This window comes from Quercus lobata, chromosome 3, assembly GCF_001633185.2.
Source record: "Quercus lobata isolate SW786 chromosome 3, ValleyOak3.0 Primary Assembly, whole genome shotgun sequence".
In the NCBI taxonomy this organism is placed as follows: Eukaryota; Viridiplantae; Streptophyta; class Magnoliopsida; order Fagales; family Fagaceae; genus Quercus; species Quercus lobata.
The window spans coordinates 27,340,463-27,356,907 of NC_044906.1; the positions used below are offsets into that span (position 1 = coordinate 27,340,463).

Consider the following 16,445-nt stretch of genomic DNA (forward strand, 5'->3'; position numbering starts at 1 on the left):
CAATTATGGTAGACTAATTAAATAGTTTAAAAAAAACCTTAAAAAGTAAACCAAATATGCAAAATACATAAATTATATAAACTTAAAAAATGTACTTCTTTCCAATATTTTCTCAACATCCAAGCAAATAATATGCAAACCCAAATCTGCAAATAAAATACTACAAAACCTCTGTGATCATCAAACATCCACAATCCCCAAAAATACCAAATTAGTTATAATTCACCATATATCGCCACGTTAAGCTAGTCACCAAACAAGGCCCATCCTCACATTTTTGCTTTTGGCTGCACACACACATTGCAATCTTGAGAATTTAGGATCACAATTTTTTTTGTCATAAATCTAAAGCGACAGAATATGAATAGAAAAGAAAAATTGATGAGTTCATGTAAAAGTAATAAGCAACTATTTACAGTTTATCACATTACAATTATGGCAAAATTGCGACAAAAAAAAGTTGTGGTCTTAGACAAACACGATCTCTAGGCTCCACACAACAACAATATAAAATAAGCTAGAGAAATGCAAACTGAGAAAAAGAAATTAAAAATTATCTAGCGAGCCTTTCAATGTAAAACAAAAAATAGTCTAAACTTGAAAATTTTATGACTTGAAGAAATGAAGCAAGAAGTTGAAAGGGGAAAAAATTGGACAGCTTGTGAATCAACTTAAGCAATCTTTTTTCAATCGGCCGAAGCAACATGTGGAGTAGAAAGGCATGCTTGCATCGATCATAGGCTTCATCAGAGAGAGAGAGAGAGAGTCAAAATAAAATAGGGATTATGAAATAAAATAGCAAAAAGAATTTCAAAAATGAATTATATGGATTAATAAAAGAGTGTTGATGTGATTATGGCTAAGAACAATATAGTTTGCAGTTTGAAATAGAAAAGTTACATCTTTTTAAGTTTAAGTGGTATTTATACATCACCTCGTTTACATGCATAGATGAAAAGATGAAATCTAAAAGCCTTATACTTTAGGAACAAAAATTCAAACGATTAAATTTGAGTAAACAAATATAGAATGGCCAAAATTATTAGAGGGGAAAATTATAGCTAATACTTATTAAATACTCCTACCTACTTTTTATTTTTGGGTTTATTAAATACCACTCTGTTTCTTTGGTCTTAAAATAGAGCACAACTTCTAAATGAACCATTGAGGAACCTTAAGCCGTCCACTAGCATGCCTTGCACTGAATTTTTTAATTTGTCCCTATCATATTATAATTTGAACATTTTATGGGTCCACATTAACCAAAATAATAGATATTCACATATATTACACTCAGTATTTATCTAACTACTAATAGTTTCATTCATAACTTGAGTTTTAGCTCTAAAAAAATTAAAAATAGATCATTCATGTGAGAAATATCTCAATAGATAAATACAATATTATGAATATGCATTTTTTTTTGTAGAGGTTTTTTTTTTTTTGGGGGGGGGGTATAATTACATTAAATATCACTTAGTATTTAAATGAATAGCTTTTAATTTTTCTAATTGGTCTCAAATATTATATATTTACATAACGTGTGTAAGTGCATGTATCATATATAAAATTTGCCCCCCCTCAACTCAAATCCTAGCTTCGCCACTACAGTCATACAAAAATAACAACTTTAAGCTACTTCAAAAAGGCTTTAAACCTAGACTAATTAATAAAAGGTTGTGCTTTAGCCATGTCAAATGTCAATGTGCATGTGATACAAGAAAATGTGTGAGCCACCGCACACCTTTGGTGCGGTGGTCACTCCACACGTATAAGTACTTATGGTCAGGGGCGGCTCCAAGAGAACAGTCCAGGGGGTTCAAATGAACCCCCTGACCTGGTCCCCCAAAAAAAAATTATATATAAATTTTTTTTTTTTAATCTTGTTTTGAACCCTACAATATATATATATATATATATATATATATTTATATGAACACCTTGACTTTAAATTTTTGATTAAGCTCAATTGAAATAAGCTTGAACATGATCCTTAGTTTTTCTCAATGTTCAATCAAGTAGTTTGATAAGTGCTCTACACATTTCCAAGCCCAAGAAATCTTTTACTGTTTACTTCAATTCCAAAAGAGTGACTGCATGTATATTTATAAAAACATACACTTCAAAAGCAAAAATTTATTACTAGAGTAATATTTTTCTTAGTTTCACAGTTACTCCTAGCCCTACTTCTAACTGTGTTACTATTCTTCTTTTATTATTATTATTATTATTATTATAGGTAAAGCATTTAGAATACTCTACTATTCTTATTTATTTATTTATTTTTATTCAATTGATATAATTTATAAATATAATAAATTATTATTAATTTGATAAAAAAATGTATGATTAGTTATTTAATTCTATTTGTTTATGCATCCAATGATTGTTGTCTTAAGACTCTTAACGATCTTTAAATTGTTAATAATTTTTTAGAACTTGGAAGTTGTATATATAGAAAAACCAAAAACAACAATTAATCATCTTATTTTTTTCACTTACGCCTACCCTTTGCTAATAAATTTTTGCCTCCGCCATTATTGACCCCCCTAGAAAAAAATCTTGGGACCGCCACTACTTATGGTGTGTGCGGGGTAAGGGGTGAGGTTCAAGTCTCTAGAAGGGAGTTTCATACACATATAGACTTAGATTATGTTAGAGTAGAAATTCTATCTTGTATATAAAAAAAATGTGTAATACAGATTTTACATATAAAATGCCAAGGAATTATGAGCCGCAATAAGTTTAACTCTCGTAAAGTTACAACTTTTTAAAATTATAATATAGATTTTAAGAAGATCTAATGGTTAAAAAAAACATAATTAAATGTTATATTTCTTTTCTCCCTCATTACATAATTAATACTATAATTTATTTTCTCTCTCTTTATTTATTACTTTCCAGACTTTTTTTTTTCCTTTTTCTTTCCACATGTAAAAGAACATTGTATCATTTTTTTGGATTGCACTGAATAAACCACCTTTTATTTTGGTGTGGGCAAAAACTTCAGTATGAGTTTTGAATTTGAGTTATGTTTTGTTACTTTTGTATGAGACTTTGCTTTATTTATATGGCTAACAAGCAGCACATGCAGAGTCTTTGCATGCTGGTATGAGTTTTAGATACACTATATTATATTATTTCATATCCATGGAGTTTTCTATCAATTATTTTAGCAAAATAATATGAGTGAATTAGGAGATGTCGGAAAGCCGAAAACCCAATAATCATTTGAAACATAGATATAAAATCACGCAATTTTTAGGAAGAAAGAAACACTGTAAAATAGCACCCAATGAAGTAGGTGGAAAGCAATAATCATTAAATGGTATTTTTTCAACCACAAGATCTTTTAAAAATCTGTTTTGTAAAAAATGTGTAACGTATCGTCTTGGAAATAAAAGTCATTAACTTTTCACCTCTTTCTAAAGATGAAGAGTTGAAGACACTTCACTTTAATCGTGTCCTAGGTTCCTCGAACGGTGTACTACCAACTACCAAGTAGTATTAGATTCAGATTCAAAGACTTTAGCAGCTTCTTTAAGCAGTGAGTAGAAAGAAGATCTTGAAGTGAACTCACCATTATGTGACAGACATTTCAACAGGAACATCTTTGCCTAATATACTTTTGCTGTCAGACAGGTCTCATTATTGGATCAATTGTATTTACCCAAGTATTTTGATGTCAATTTGACAACCTAGGCAGACCTATATGATAGCCCATTAGAAAAACACAAAAAAAAAAGAACCAAGTTGATGATAAGCTTGCCTTTTAATCTTAAAAGGACACCCAAGAAGAATTCCATGATATACTCATTCATATACATATTATAATCGGCCAACAAGACTTGTGCCCAATAACTGTTTTTGACTTTTAACTAAAACCTCAATAAAAATATCCCAACTTTGAGACATAAATTCTACATAACAATCTACATCATGTCATGTGGCATAGTCATTTCAAAAGTGTTTTCCTTTTCATCAATCAAGAAATGATCGACATTGCTGAGGTGAGTAACACTCGCATTAATTAATTTAATAGTGAAGAGTTGGTCTAAACACATAGATTATACATTGAATGGCCACTTGTGCATTATTAGATTATTATTTTAGGTACTGTGTGAAGCTCTTGGAATGAGAAATTTAATTAATTAATACTAATGCATTAGATTATACTAACCCAATTTTTCGCTTTCTTGAAATTTAGAATTAATTTTGCGAGTGAACCGTACGCAACTCTGACTTTTGTGATTGTTTTAGTTGTCACAATTAACAGCAAAATTCATGCTACTAGGTGTTTTTCTTTTTCTTTAATAGATTAGATATGTTTAACCATATAATCAAAGTAGGTCCCATATTTCCCACAAACTTATAATTTTTATTAGCACTAGTTTTGTGATATTATAAACAAATCTTCAGAGATCACCATTCTAATCAAGGGGTTTGGATGTCCAATAAAAGTTCTCTTATTGGTCCATAAATTCGAAAGGTCATTAGTATTGGAAAATGACCAATGAAGTCTTTCCGGTTTCTGTTTCTCAAAAATAACATTATAATTTATAAAGGCAAACTTAGTGTGTGCTTGTTTGGAGGTGAAATATGATGGATGGAAAACTTTGGAGAGAAAAGGGGAAGGAAAACTTTATTGAGTATATTTGGTTGGTGGGGAGGAAAGAAAATAAATAATAAGGCCCAAGTGTTTTCAAATGAAGTTGTGGACTAATTGGGTACTGGTGCAATCACAAAATATTCATATTTTTTATTTGATAGATAAAACATGATTAGAATTTATAGCATCCTTTTATAATATTTGTGTTTTATCATTATGTCATGACATTGATTAATTTAGTATAGATAGGATTCAAATTGAGATCTCTTAATCAATGACAAGAGACTTTATTAATTGCTTGTGTAAACTAACTAAAATGCACAAAATATAATATTGACAAATTAACAATAATAAAATATTTATTTTACCTTTAAATCTAAAAAATTAATTCTATACAAATCATATTTGGTATAGGATAAATTCAGAGATACGAAAACACAAAGTAATTTCTTTCTTCATTTTTTATTTCCCTCCTTTGGATGATTAAAAGAAAGCTTTATTTAATTTGCAAATGCCAAAAAACAAAAGGTAAATGTGCATGATATTATCATTTTTTTAAAAAGAAAAAAGTTTGAATATTTCAGGACACAAGGAGATAACAATGGATAAAAGTAGATGGTGATTCTTGTAGTAATTTTACTTCCTAAATCTTATCCTGTCCCTTTTTTTAGGTTAAAAAAAAATGTGCAAGTGCCTTAATCTTGTCATGTCAACATTGTAAGGGAACATTTTGAATTCATTGAAGGATGGGTGTCATGACTATATCAATAAAATTAAATATCAGTCTCTCAAACAAATTGTAATTGACAATTCCAAAATAAATAAATAAACTTGAGAATATATCCTAGCATCCTTTGAGCTTTGAGTGTTGGCTTTAGATGTTAAATTGAAGCCGGGTGGGCTAGATCAACTGATGTTATGGATTTTCTCTATTTCAAAAGATTTTTGCATAAACCTTTAGACATGTACTATTTCATTGACTAGACAACTTCACTAAAATCTTATACCGTGATGGGAAGTTTGGAAGGAAGGGAGAGAAAATTAGGGGATGCACAAAAGTTGAGGAAAGGGTAATCAAGAGGAATGATTATTCATTCTCTTTGTTCAAAAGTTCTAAAAATTACATCGAAGGAGGAGAATAGGGGTCATTTGGTAGCAGTGTTTAGGTATTAGTTTTCAAAATGATGTGAAAACTGAAAAGCGTGATTTGAAAAATGTTGTGAAAATACATGTTTAAAGTGTTCATAATACAATATATATATATATATGGCAATATGTTTCCAATAACATTCTTTTAAAACTTAAAAAAAAAAAAAAAAAAAATTGTATGTTTAGTATGAGTATGTATTTTTAATTAAAAAAAGGTATAATTTTACTAACAAATGCAATATCTTTTTATTTAAGATGAGAAGAAATAATAAGAGATTACATAAATTGATTTTTATACCCTTTTTTTGCTCAATTTAAAGAAGTAGATATAAACTAATATCATGTGATTGAAATGAATAAATTGAAATATTAGTATAAGTAGAACCACTATTTCCAAATTCCCCAAATTTGGGGTATTAAAAATGAGGGCCCCCCTCTATTTTAAAAACATCTTGATAAAATGAATCAATCCTCTATTCTTCTTCTTGAATAATTATATTGTCAACATCGTAGACAACACCACTTTTACCTAGTGATCCATCATTCTACTAAGGTGGTGTTTGGTACAGAAGAATCCATATTACTCCTGGCATTCAGATTACTGGGAATGTGATGCCTTGTAATCTGGATGTCTAAGAATGTAACTATTCCTATGTTTGGTTTAATTGGGAATCTAATAAGATTTCTAGAAATGTGAGATTATTATGTTTGGTTTTTTCCTAGAAATCTTAAATGAATTATTTATTTTTCCCATTCTATCCTTAAATTTGTAAATCCAATATCAAGTCTTTAACCCTAGGGAAAAAAAAAATCCTCTAAATAAATAATGAAAAATAAAAGTGAATATCTTACAACAATGAAGGGTCTCCTTCAAACTTTTTTTTATTTCACACATGAAACTTAAATAGAACTTTGTTAATGATATATCAATAGAGTTCTTTATCTTATTCATGTTGTTTTAGTGGGAAGAGATAATGACAGAGGAAAAAATATTGATGATTTGTTTTATATTTTATCTCAATTGCTTAAATGATAAGGAAAAAATGGTTAGAATTGTCAATTTATAAAAAATACAATTTCCTTTTAAGTTTGGAAATTTGGATAACCACCTATTTTAAAGGGAATTTACATTCCCACATAAAGGGGGGTTGAGGGGGAATCCAGATTCCCCTAGCATTTGATTTCTTAGTGTGATTTATAATTAAACATGTGAATCTTTAAATATTTTTGGAAATTCTAAAAGATAACCTTGTACCAAATGCCACGTAAAAGATTTCTACCTGTTTAAAATAGCTACGTCAGTTTATACTAAAAAAAAAATTAAAATTAAAGAAGAGAAGGCATGAGTTCGAGCTGTAGGGAAAATTAGCCCTCTATTCTTTTCTCCCAAAACACCATCTAATATGAAAACCATTCTTAGAAAACTTCTATATATATATATATATATATATATATATATATTTTAAATCTCACATTTTTAACAAGTTTTAAAATTAGAACTAAACGGAGAATTTAAAATTCCAAATTCGATGCCAATCCAATTGTTTAGAAGTTTATCGTCTGACCAGTACTTTTATTTATTTTAAAGACTAAATTGACAATTGACAATTTAATATATCCAATTCAATAACATAATCAAATTCAAACCTTTAACCCATTAGATAAACAGCCCAATTCACGCTCAGTAACAATAATCACAGGGAAAAAGCCAAGGTTGTTTTTTTCTTTTTCATTTTTTATTTGGTAGGAAGACAAGCTTGTGTTCCATTCTTCACAGTAGTTCACATCCAAGGCAAATATAAGAAAAGGGCAGCTAGAATCCTTGTCTGTCCTTGCTAAAGAAACAGACACTCTTCTTCTGCTGTCCATTTTCCTACTACTACTTGGTCTGCAATAAGGCCAAACTTGAACCTATTTGCAAGTTTTGTGCATCAATACCCCCAAAAGGACAGTTCTTGTGCAACAGCTTTTCTTCTTTTATGATTCCATTGGATCCCATTCCATTGTTATAACTAAGAAAAGGAGTTTTACTTTTCATTCTTAAAATTATAGATCACAGTTCAATTTTGTTAAATGTCAAGTACTGTTAAGACGTCTAGGTTCAAATCAACACCTAACTATTGAATTATAAATAATAATAATAATAATTTATAATAAAGAGAAATGATATTCAAGCATTATAATGACATTCAAGTGTATACATACCTTTTCTTCAACAATGATCACATTTAAATTCTATTTTCAATTCCATTGATAAAGACAAATATTAATACAAAATCTTTTGTATAAAATACTAGAATGGTATGCAAAATAATAATTTAAAAAGACTATTTAGGTACAATTTATAAAATATTGTATTTTAGCCAAAAAATTTGTATCTTAATTGGTTATTATTTTTTAGTATTTTTAATAAAGACATTCAAGATTCAAATCAAGTTTTCAACTATCAAAGTATCCAACTAAAAAATAATTAGAAAAAAATTTCCTCAATTAAAGTCAAACGTATAATGATTAAAAAATTGCAATAATATAGATAAATTTACCTTTAAAAAAACTTAATTAAGTTCTATCCAATAAAAGAAAAATATACTAAAATGAAATCATGTAGATAAATTTACCTTAAAAAAACAAACTTAATTAAGTTCTGTCCAATAAAAGAAAAATATACTAATAAAAATCCAAGTAAAATATATATATATATATATATATATATATATTTTTAAAGTCAAAAAAACAAGAGGAGAAATGGAATGACGAGGTTTTTGTAAGGGGCCCACCTTAGGATCTCTGACTGAGACTTCAGTTTCTTCTTCCATTTCATGTGCCTAGAACTTGGTTCTGTTCTCGTAAATAACAGAATTTGTACCTCTCTTCTCTTTACTTCTCTTCTGTCAGTGTGTCTTTCAAGTAGTCTAATCTGAAACTATTTAATTTTTGTTTTTTGTTTTAATTTATTTAATATTTTTTCTGGGTGATAGGATTTAAATTACTCAAAAGAGACACTTTGTTTCTTTTTAACTATTTGTATGTATATAAAGTCCAATATGTACATCAAAGTCTTTTACTTCACACCATGGGATAAATTATAGTCTCACTCTTCAAATTCTTGCAGGTTCACTTTTCTTCCTGTTTCTTTTCTTCTTTCTTTTTCTCTAATTTCTTCCAGAATTAGTAATCAAATTGGCTAAATATTCATCTGGGTATTGCATCATTTTTATCTGATACTTTTTTTTTTTTTTCCTTTTCACTTTGATTGTCTATAAGTTCTGTGATCTTAAACACTACCATTTAAGTTTTTTTTTTTTGATATGAAAATGAGTACTTGGGTTTCATAAAAATGCATTTTTGAAGATTCTTGTAATTTTCTGGCCTTTTGGGCTCACCATGATTATATTGAAAAAAAATATTTTAATAGAAAATCTTGAGTTTTGACTTGCAATACCCATCTGGTAACTGGTAGATGCTTATTATTGTAACGAGCTAATGCAATTTTTTTTTTAAATTTTTTTTTATCAGAACCATCTTTTGGGATTTACTGATGTTCTAATATTGAAATTTTGGGATTGAAGTCTGGTTCTTGTATTTGTGTCTGTGTGAACTGTGAAGATGGAAGGAGTTGAAAAAACTAACAACGCAGCTGTGGAGAAATGCCATAGATTTCTCAATCTCTTATGTAATCCTAACGATCGAACTCAGCGTAAAAGCTTAATGGTGCAAACAGAGGAGGTTGTGTTAATGTTCCAAAGGGTTGTGTCAGTTCTAGATAGTGGTTTAGAACATAGGAGAGTGAGAAAATCAAAGATGTTTGAAACATCTTTACCTCAACACATCTTCCTAGATAGTCCTCATACTGGAACAATACTTTCACCAAAGCCTCCCAAAGTACTACCAACTAATCGCCCTGAAAACCCAATTCAAGAAATGGATTCAAAATCCAGAAATTCTCTGCAGCCTTCCCAGAATAAGGTTCCTCCAAACATTTCAAAGCCAAAACCATCACAAAGCGTCCAGTTTCCTCAGCAACAGATACAGATTGTTCATTTTCAGCCGCCACAGAGAAATTTCCAGACTGATAACTACTCAAGGAGTAACAGTGGCACATGCCTTACATTTGATGGTTCTACACAAGCACCCACCGTGTCATCCACGAGGTTCATACCATCTTTGAGCATAGATGGTAGTGATGCTAATTCAAATGACAATTCTTTCTATATTATTGGCATGCCTCAGTTACCCAATCAGATCCCAAAAGATTCAAGACCGAGGTGCTCTGGAAGGGTAGAAGGTGGCAGTGTGAAATGTGGCAGTATTGCTACATGCCATTGTTCAAAGAAGAGGTCCGAGTTTAGCTCTTTAGTATTCTCAATTGGGTGTGTTTTCCTTGTTTTAATTAGTTGCCTTTGTTTTTGTTTATAGGAAACCGAGGCTGAGAAAAACCATTAAGGTGCCTGCCATCAGTGACAAGGTTGCCGATATTCCTGGTGATGACTATTCCTGGAGAAAATATGGGCAGAAGCCAATCAAGGGCTCTCCTCATCCTAGGTGTGCTAATTAACTTTTGCTGAATGAACATCCTTCTATGGTTAAGGTTTCATTTTCATTTTCGCTTCTTTCCAGCTTTGCCGTAGTTCCTTTTCAGATGAAGCTAATCTTGTGTGTTTAGGTGGAAATTATTCATGACAAATTTGTGTATTAACCGCCAAGCTATAAAATCAAGTAGTTGTCAAATGGAGTGATTCTAGTTTTGTGAAAAAAAATATGAAAATCAAGTAATACAATTGGTTTCAAACTAAACCATGAATTGTTAATGCCACGAGCCATAATTTTGTTGGTTGAAGCACAGGATTAAATTTTAAACTGTCATTCATTGGTCTGGTGTTCCTAGATGCACTCCTTTTTCAAGGTTTAATGCTTTAAGTATTAGTCTGGTGTCCCATGATGTACTCTAGAAGAGTTTTGCTATCATGTAATGATTATGATTTGGTAGTAAAATAGTTACTATATGAACTACTGCACCATTGTGCTGCAAAGACTTTGTCAAATGTGTGAGTGTGTGGGTGTCCGTGTTATTTATATTAACTATTGCCCCTAACAAGGTCTTCATCCCAGACACTGTAACTGCACAATAGTGCTGCAAAGACTTTGGCCCATGTGTGTGTGTGTGGCTATCCATGTTTGTTTCTATTAAATACTGCCCCTGACTAAAAGAATATAAATCAAACAGTACTTCTCATGTGCCCCAACTTCCAAGTAAGAAGCAACATATTCCCTGTAGAGTGTCTAGTTAGTTTTACACTGTTTGTATTGTTAGTTTAGTCAAAATATAGAAGATGCATGTCCTTTATGGTTTGGTTATTGGAAAATTGCCCTCTTTGCTCGGTCCCTTTGCCGAGATTTGTATTAATTCACTATATTAACTTATTAATCCTGCTATCAGACTTATGAAGAATATTTACCTATAGATTCTGTTTTTAAATATATTTAACCTTACCAAGAATGCTTTGTATTGTAGGGGATACTATAGGTGCAGCAACATGAAGGGTTGCCCAGCAAGAAAGCATGTTGAGAGATCCCTGGAAGATCCTTCAATGCTTAATGTAACTTATGAATGTGAGCATAACCATTCAAGGTTACTATCATCACAATCTGCCCATACATAAGAACTTCATGGATATCCTTCAAGGAAAAAACAGAGAATTCAGAGATTCAACTCCGAACTTATCAAATAAAACTAAATGTGATTCATGTTTTGTAGTGAATGCTCCTGTAAATAATATGACTCAACTCTGAGATCACTAACAGTGAAAGGATTTGTTGTCAGATGAACAACGATTTCTAGGTCCTATTCAACTTTCTAGATCAGTCTAGTTTGAGCCAAAAACCAGATTTAAAAAAAAGGACTTTAATATAGCATTTTGCATCGAGTTCCAGATTTGCTCTTCCTCAAGAACAACAGGATTATATATATGCATTTTTTTTTTTTCTTTTGTAAATTAAACTCTTCTTAATTACTGCATTCATAAATGATCTTTGGCCAGACGTTCAAAATTTTCTTATCTTGGATATATAATTCCATGTTAAATCCCCTTTGGTAACACGACTCTAATATGGTGTCTGCGCAATATATCAAATGGAAATGTGTATTTGGCTCTAGTCCAAGCTGTATGAGCTGACCAGCACCAAACTTTGCAACTAATATACATACCAGAATTATCAATGTTTTTGCTGGTATGAGAATTTGGGAATTTGTAGATCAAGCTAAGCACCATTTGCCTGTAATTTCCCATGTCAGCCATAGTGCTTGGATCTCATTGAAATACCCTTTCTTTTACTTAGAACTTAGGATACATGGTGCTAATGGGACTCTAGTTACGACAGAAAGAACTCTGCCAGTATAATTTGGCTTTATTGTGAGGTCAGATCACCATGACAGCCCTAAATGTGATCATTGGGAAACCAGCACCATTTCGTACAAAATCATTACTTGCAACAAGGATGCTGGTGGTGTTGACGAAGAGATATAAAATGGGAGGGAGGGAAATGTACTATAAACATCTTGGAAATATCAAGAAGTACTAATTGAACGACAAGATTTTTGGGTTTAGTGAAAATATTCAGTAACTAACTATATAATTTAAATAAAATACACCGTCATAAACATGAATTTGAATCTGAACTGATTTAAAGATAAAACGATTAATCAGCAAGTTTTTCTAATGATGACGTCTTGCCAATGACCTTTTGAGTTCATAAATGAGCGATTTCGTTCTCACAAGATATGCACTTCACAAAATGTCTGGATATGTGCCTTTATGTGTAAATATATGATAGGATGTTATTGTGGTTTTCAGCTATTAGCCTTAGAAATATGAGTATTTGACATCTTTCGTTGACAAGATATATTAGAATGAATAATAAAGGAAAGAATCCGCGTACGGGTCATAGGCTATTCTAAATAAAAGTTTCATGCTAGAAAGGTGAACTGAATTGTAACAACAACAAACGGTCAGAGTTCAACAAAAATAAAAACCTCTGATTTCCAGATTGCACAATTAATGTTTTAACAATTTTTTAAAAACCCAATTTACATTGTGGGAAAGTTGGCCCCGATTTGGTTTGTAACATCTAAATCCTTTTTCATTTGTTAGATTCAGTAGTTTCTAAGATCATAGTTTGAAACAGCAAGGCTTTCAGAAATACAGGTTGAATAATAACAGATGTTCATTGTGTAATTTGTGTTCAGCCCCAAATCATTATTACTTTCAAAGCATAACACACGGTCTAAACTACTTTTGAACTTTTAAGACAATCGCAAGATCACAATTTCTAAGTGGAATAGCTGAGCTGATAGCAATTGACCTTACTCTTTTTTTTTTTTTTTTTTGATAAGCAATTGACCTTACTCTGCAACTTATGTTTCCCGTGTAGTATATATGCCAAAGTTATTGGCACTTCGTCACAAGCTAAATTGAATCAGCACAAACAACACAGCACCAACAGTGTTAGATTGCTCAGTAGCAAATCAATGCTGTGTTTTTTAAACTGTATTCATGTCTGTTGCTGCTAATCAACATTTTGCAGGCCCCGTATGTGTCAAGGTTGTTTACTTTAATGGTAATTGCTCAAGTTATGGGGCAGTGGGACCATCCCTAAGGGACAAACCAGAATGCCTACACAGTACACACCCCCACGCTGAGTAGGCATCTGGTAAATTGCCTACTCAGCGTGGAGAGGGTGTTTTATAAGCACAATAAACCATTTTGCACTTCTACCAATATTGTCCAAAAAGCAAAATTTCTTTTCTTAATAAAAATTCTACAAAACCGGTTAACAAAAACTCCAATGTCATAAGAAAGGTTCACCAGCTAGAACATAAATAAAGAACAACCAAACCTCAGATTCTAAACAAAATGGCTCTTCTCAAATTCTGATTCTATAACGAGGCAGACTAGAAGACAGCCAGGCATGAAAGAACTTCACTTGAGGGGAATGAACCTGGAGGAGTGGGTAGCACCAATACCAGGCCTACCGTGCTTGACGGGCTTGTAAGAGATGGAGAATTCAGCAAGATAATGGCCAATCATTTCAGGCTTGATCTCAACCTGATTGAAGGTCTTGCCGTTATAGACTCCAATTATGCTGCCAATCATCTCAGGTACAATAATCATGTTTCTCAGGTGGGTTCTCACTGGCTCAGGCTTCTCACCTTGTGGGGCCTCCCTTTTCTGTTCCAAAGACAATATAAATTAGAATCACAATTCGCTTAGACAAACAAATTAAGCAAACATCTAAATAGTATACTAGTATGCCTTTACCACAAAACTTGTAAACATTATTCATGGAAATTATAATTAATTTACACGCCTAACATGAGACATAGAGATTTGGAAGAATAGTGTTATTACTATGGCCGAGATCTTAAACGTGTATAGATATTGATTCCATTACATCAAAGCAGGAATGAAACCAAGCACACCTTAAACAACCTACTCAGAAATCATGTTTTGTTTTAAATTCATGTTGTACTTCCTAAACCATCCAAGAGTGGCACAGTAACAGTTCCATGAGAGAACGATAAAGGGACAATTTGTTTTTTTTTTTTTTCCTTTTTTTTCATCAAGCAACTAAAGCATGCTTTCCTTCATCATCCATTACAAGATAGTAAAAGAAAAAGAAAAAGAAAAATAAAAATACAACCACTATGGCTCTGAATTCTCATATAATACTTTAAGAAAGGCCTCCATTTTAGTTGGAGGTGTAATACGGCTATAAATTTTACAAAAGCTTAGACTTAAACAAGATAACAAAGTAAATAGTTTGACCATAAATATACACATTCTTATCCCACATTCACATCCATGTCTCTTGATTCAACCATATGAAGTTCTTATCCAATCCCCAAAAAAGTATAGACATACTAATCCCCAATCGAACCCCAAAAGAGTCCACAGAATAATAAAGGGGGAAATGGGAGTTCTTAAACAAATTAAAAACTTGCTGATTCAAAAGTAAATCTGTTATAATGCTCTCATAGCCCTCTCTTCCATGCTAAATCAGCCACATATAAAAACTACTCAAGCAATACAAAACTAACTATTTGCAACTAACATAATAAATAAATAACACTGTTAAAAACAAAATACCCAGATTTTCAAAATATGTAAAAATTTAAAGAGATAGAGAGAGATGGTTACAGCTTTGCGCAATTTCTTGATCAAAGCCATGGGCTTTCGCTTCAAACCCCTCTGAAACCTAAAAAATTCCACACACAAAATTAATAAAACAATTCTAAAGCAAATAAAAATGAAAGATGAAATATATGAAGAAAAAAAACAAAGAGAGTACCTTCTGCGAGCTCTGGCAGTGAAGAGCTTGACGAGGTCGTCGGTGGACATGTCGAGAAGAGCATCCAAGTCGACGCCTCTGAAGCTGAACTTCTTGAACGTCCTCTTCTTTGGGGGCTGCCCAGCCACCGCCACATCAGCTTCCACATCCGCCTGAAACCAAAAACCCCATTGATCAAAAACAAGCCCAGACTAACATACAGAGAGAGAGAGAGAGAGAGAGAGAGGAGGAGGCGTTCTCACCATGATTCGATTGATTAGATGAGATGAGAAATGCGGCGATTCAGAGAAACCCTAGTTCGCTGCTGCTGCTGCTTGCTCTGGCTAATGTGAGAGACCAGGTATGGGGAGTTGGGTATTTAATACTGGGCCATGGGTTTGATGGGCCGGATCGGTCAGGCCATCCATTAGGGTTCTGTGATGTGGGCTTGCGGCAATTAGGATTTTTTTTTTTTTTTTGGGAGAAGAAGCCAATTAGTGTTTAGATTGTCTAGAGAGTATTTTAAATTACCAGTATCCTATCTTATGCACACATTTTGATACTTGTGGATTTAATTTTATTACTAAAATCCTAACCATTTTCTCAACAAAAAAAGAAAAAAAAAATCCTAACTAAAAACCATTATGACACAATGGTGTATCCTTTGGATATATATAAAAAAAGGGCTAAAATTCAATACAAAAGAAAAAGGGATGGCTAAAAGTGTAGAATACAAGGTTCAATCTCAATTATAGTAATTGGAATTGGGACAAAGTTTAGTACGAAATTGGTTTGGAACTATCTTCTCAAACTCACTACATGACAATTTATATAAACTACCCATGTGTATTATTATTTTTTTAATAATTTAATAGTTATATCTGGGAATGAAGGATTTGAACCCTAGATATGTTGAAAACACAAGGAAGAGCAAACCAATTGAGATACAAGGCTCTTAGCTGTATATGTATTACTTAAACAGGTCACACCACTCATTAAAAAAATTATGTAACTAAAACTACACATGAATAATCTCTTCAATCGTCACATAATGGGTTGAACGAACACAATTTCAAATTGATTTGGACTTATAAACTTTTATCTTAAAATTGTACCAAGTATTAGGACAAAGCTTGGTTCCAAAAATTTTTGGAACCTTGGGTTTCAACCACCAATGGGAAGAATTCAGCAAAAAAAAAAAGTAAAGATAGCATTTGTCCTTGTCATATTTAACGCACATGCCTCGCTAACTCAACCAACAAAGTAATTCATGTACATGATGAGATACATGTATCTTCCAATTAGTGGTAGAAGCCCAAAACTCTAAAACAAGTTTACAAGTATCAAATAACCAATGAGTGGT

At 31.8% G+C, this 16,445-nt stretch overlaps 2 protein-coding genes across 3 annotated transcripts in view; one reads left to right on the top strand and one right to left on the bottom strand.

The window, feature by feature from the left end:
- The first annotated feature begins 8,835 nt into the window (after positions 1-8,835).
- Positions 8,836-11,650, top strand: LOC115982707 (probable WRKY transcription factor 74). Its single transcript, XM_031105395.1, has 4 exons — positions 8,836-8,870; positions 9,275-10,095; positions 10,175-10,300; positions 11,271-11,650. Exons 2-4 carry the CDS (start codon positions 9,365-9,367, stop codon positions 11,416-11,418), a joined length of 1,005 nt encoding a protein of 334 aa, XP_030961255.1. The 5' UTR covers positions 8,836-8,870; positions 9,275-9,364; the 3' UTR covers positions 11,419-11,650.
- A 1,885-nt stretch (positions 11,651-13,535) lies between these two features.
- Positions 13,536-16,445, bottom strand: part of LOC115980104 (40S ribosomal protein S15-1-like) — a 77,879-nt gene continuing 74,969 nt past the window's right edge. The window contains exons 1-4 of one of the 2 annotated variants that reach the window (XM_031102374.1): positions 15,346-15,450; positions 15,104-15,255; positions 14,953-15,010; positions 13,536-13,983 (exon numbers count right to left, since the gene is read on the bottom strand). In XM_031102374.1, the coding sequence (XP_030958234.1) occupies positions 13,735-13,983; positions 14,953-15,010; positions 15,104-15,255; positions 15,346-15,348 (462 nt within the window). In that variant the 5' untranslated portion in view covers positions 15,349-15,450 and the 3' untranslated portion in view covers positions 13,536-13,734. Of the gene's footprint in view, positions 13,984-14,952; positions 15,011-15,103; positions 15,256-15,345; positions 15,451-16,445 lie in introns of those variants that run through there. The other variant, XM_031102375.1, reaches the window with a different exon arrangement.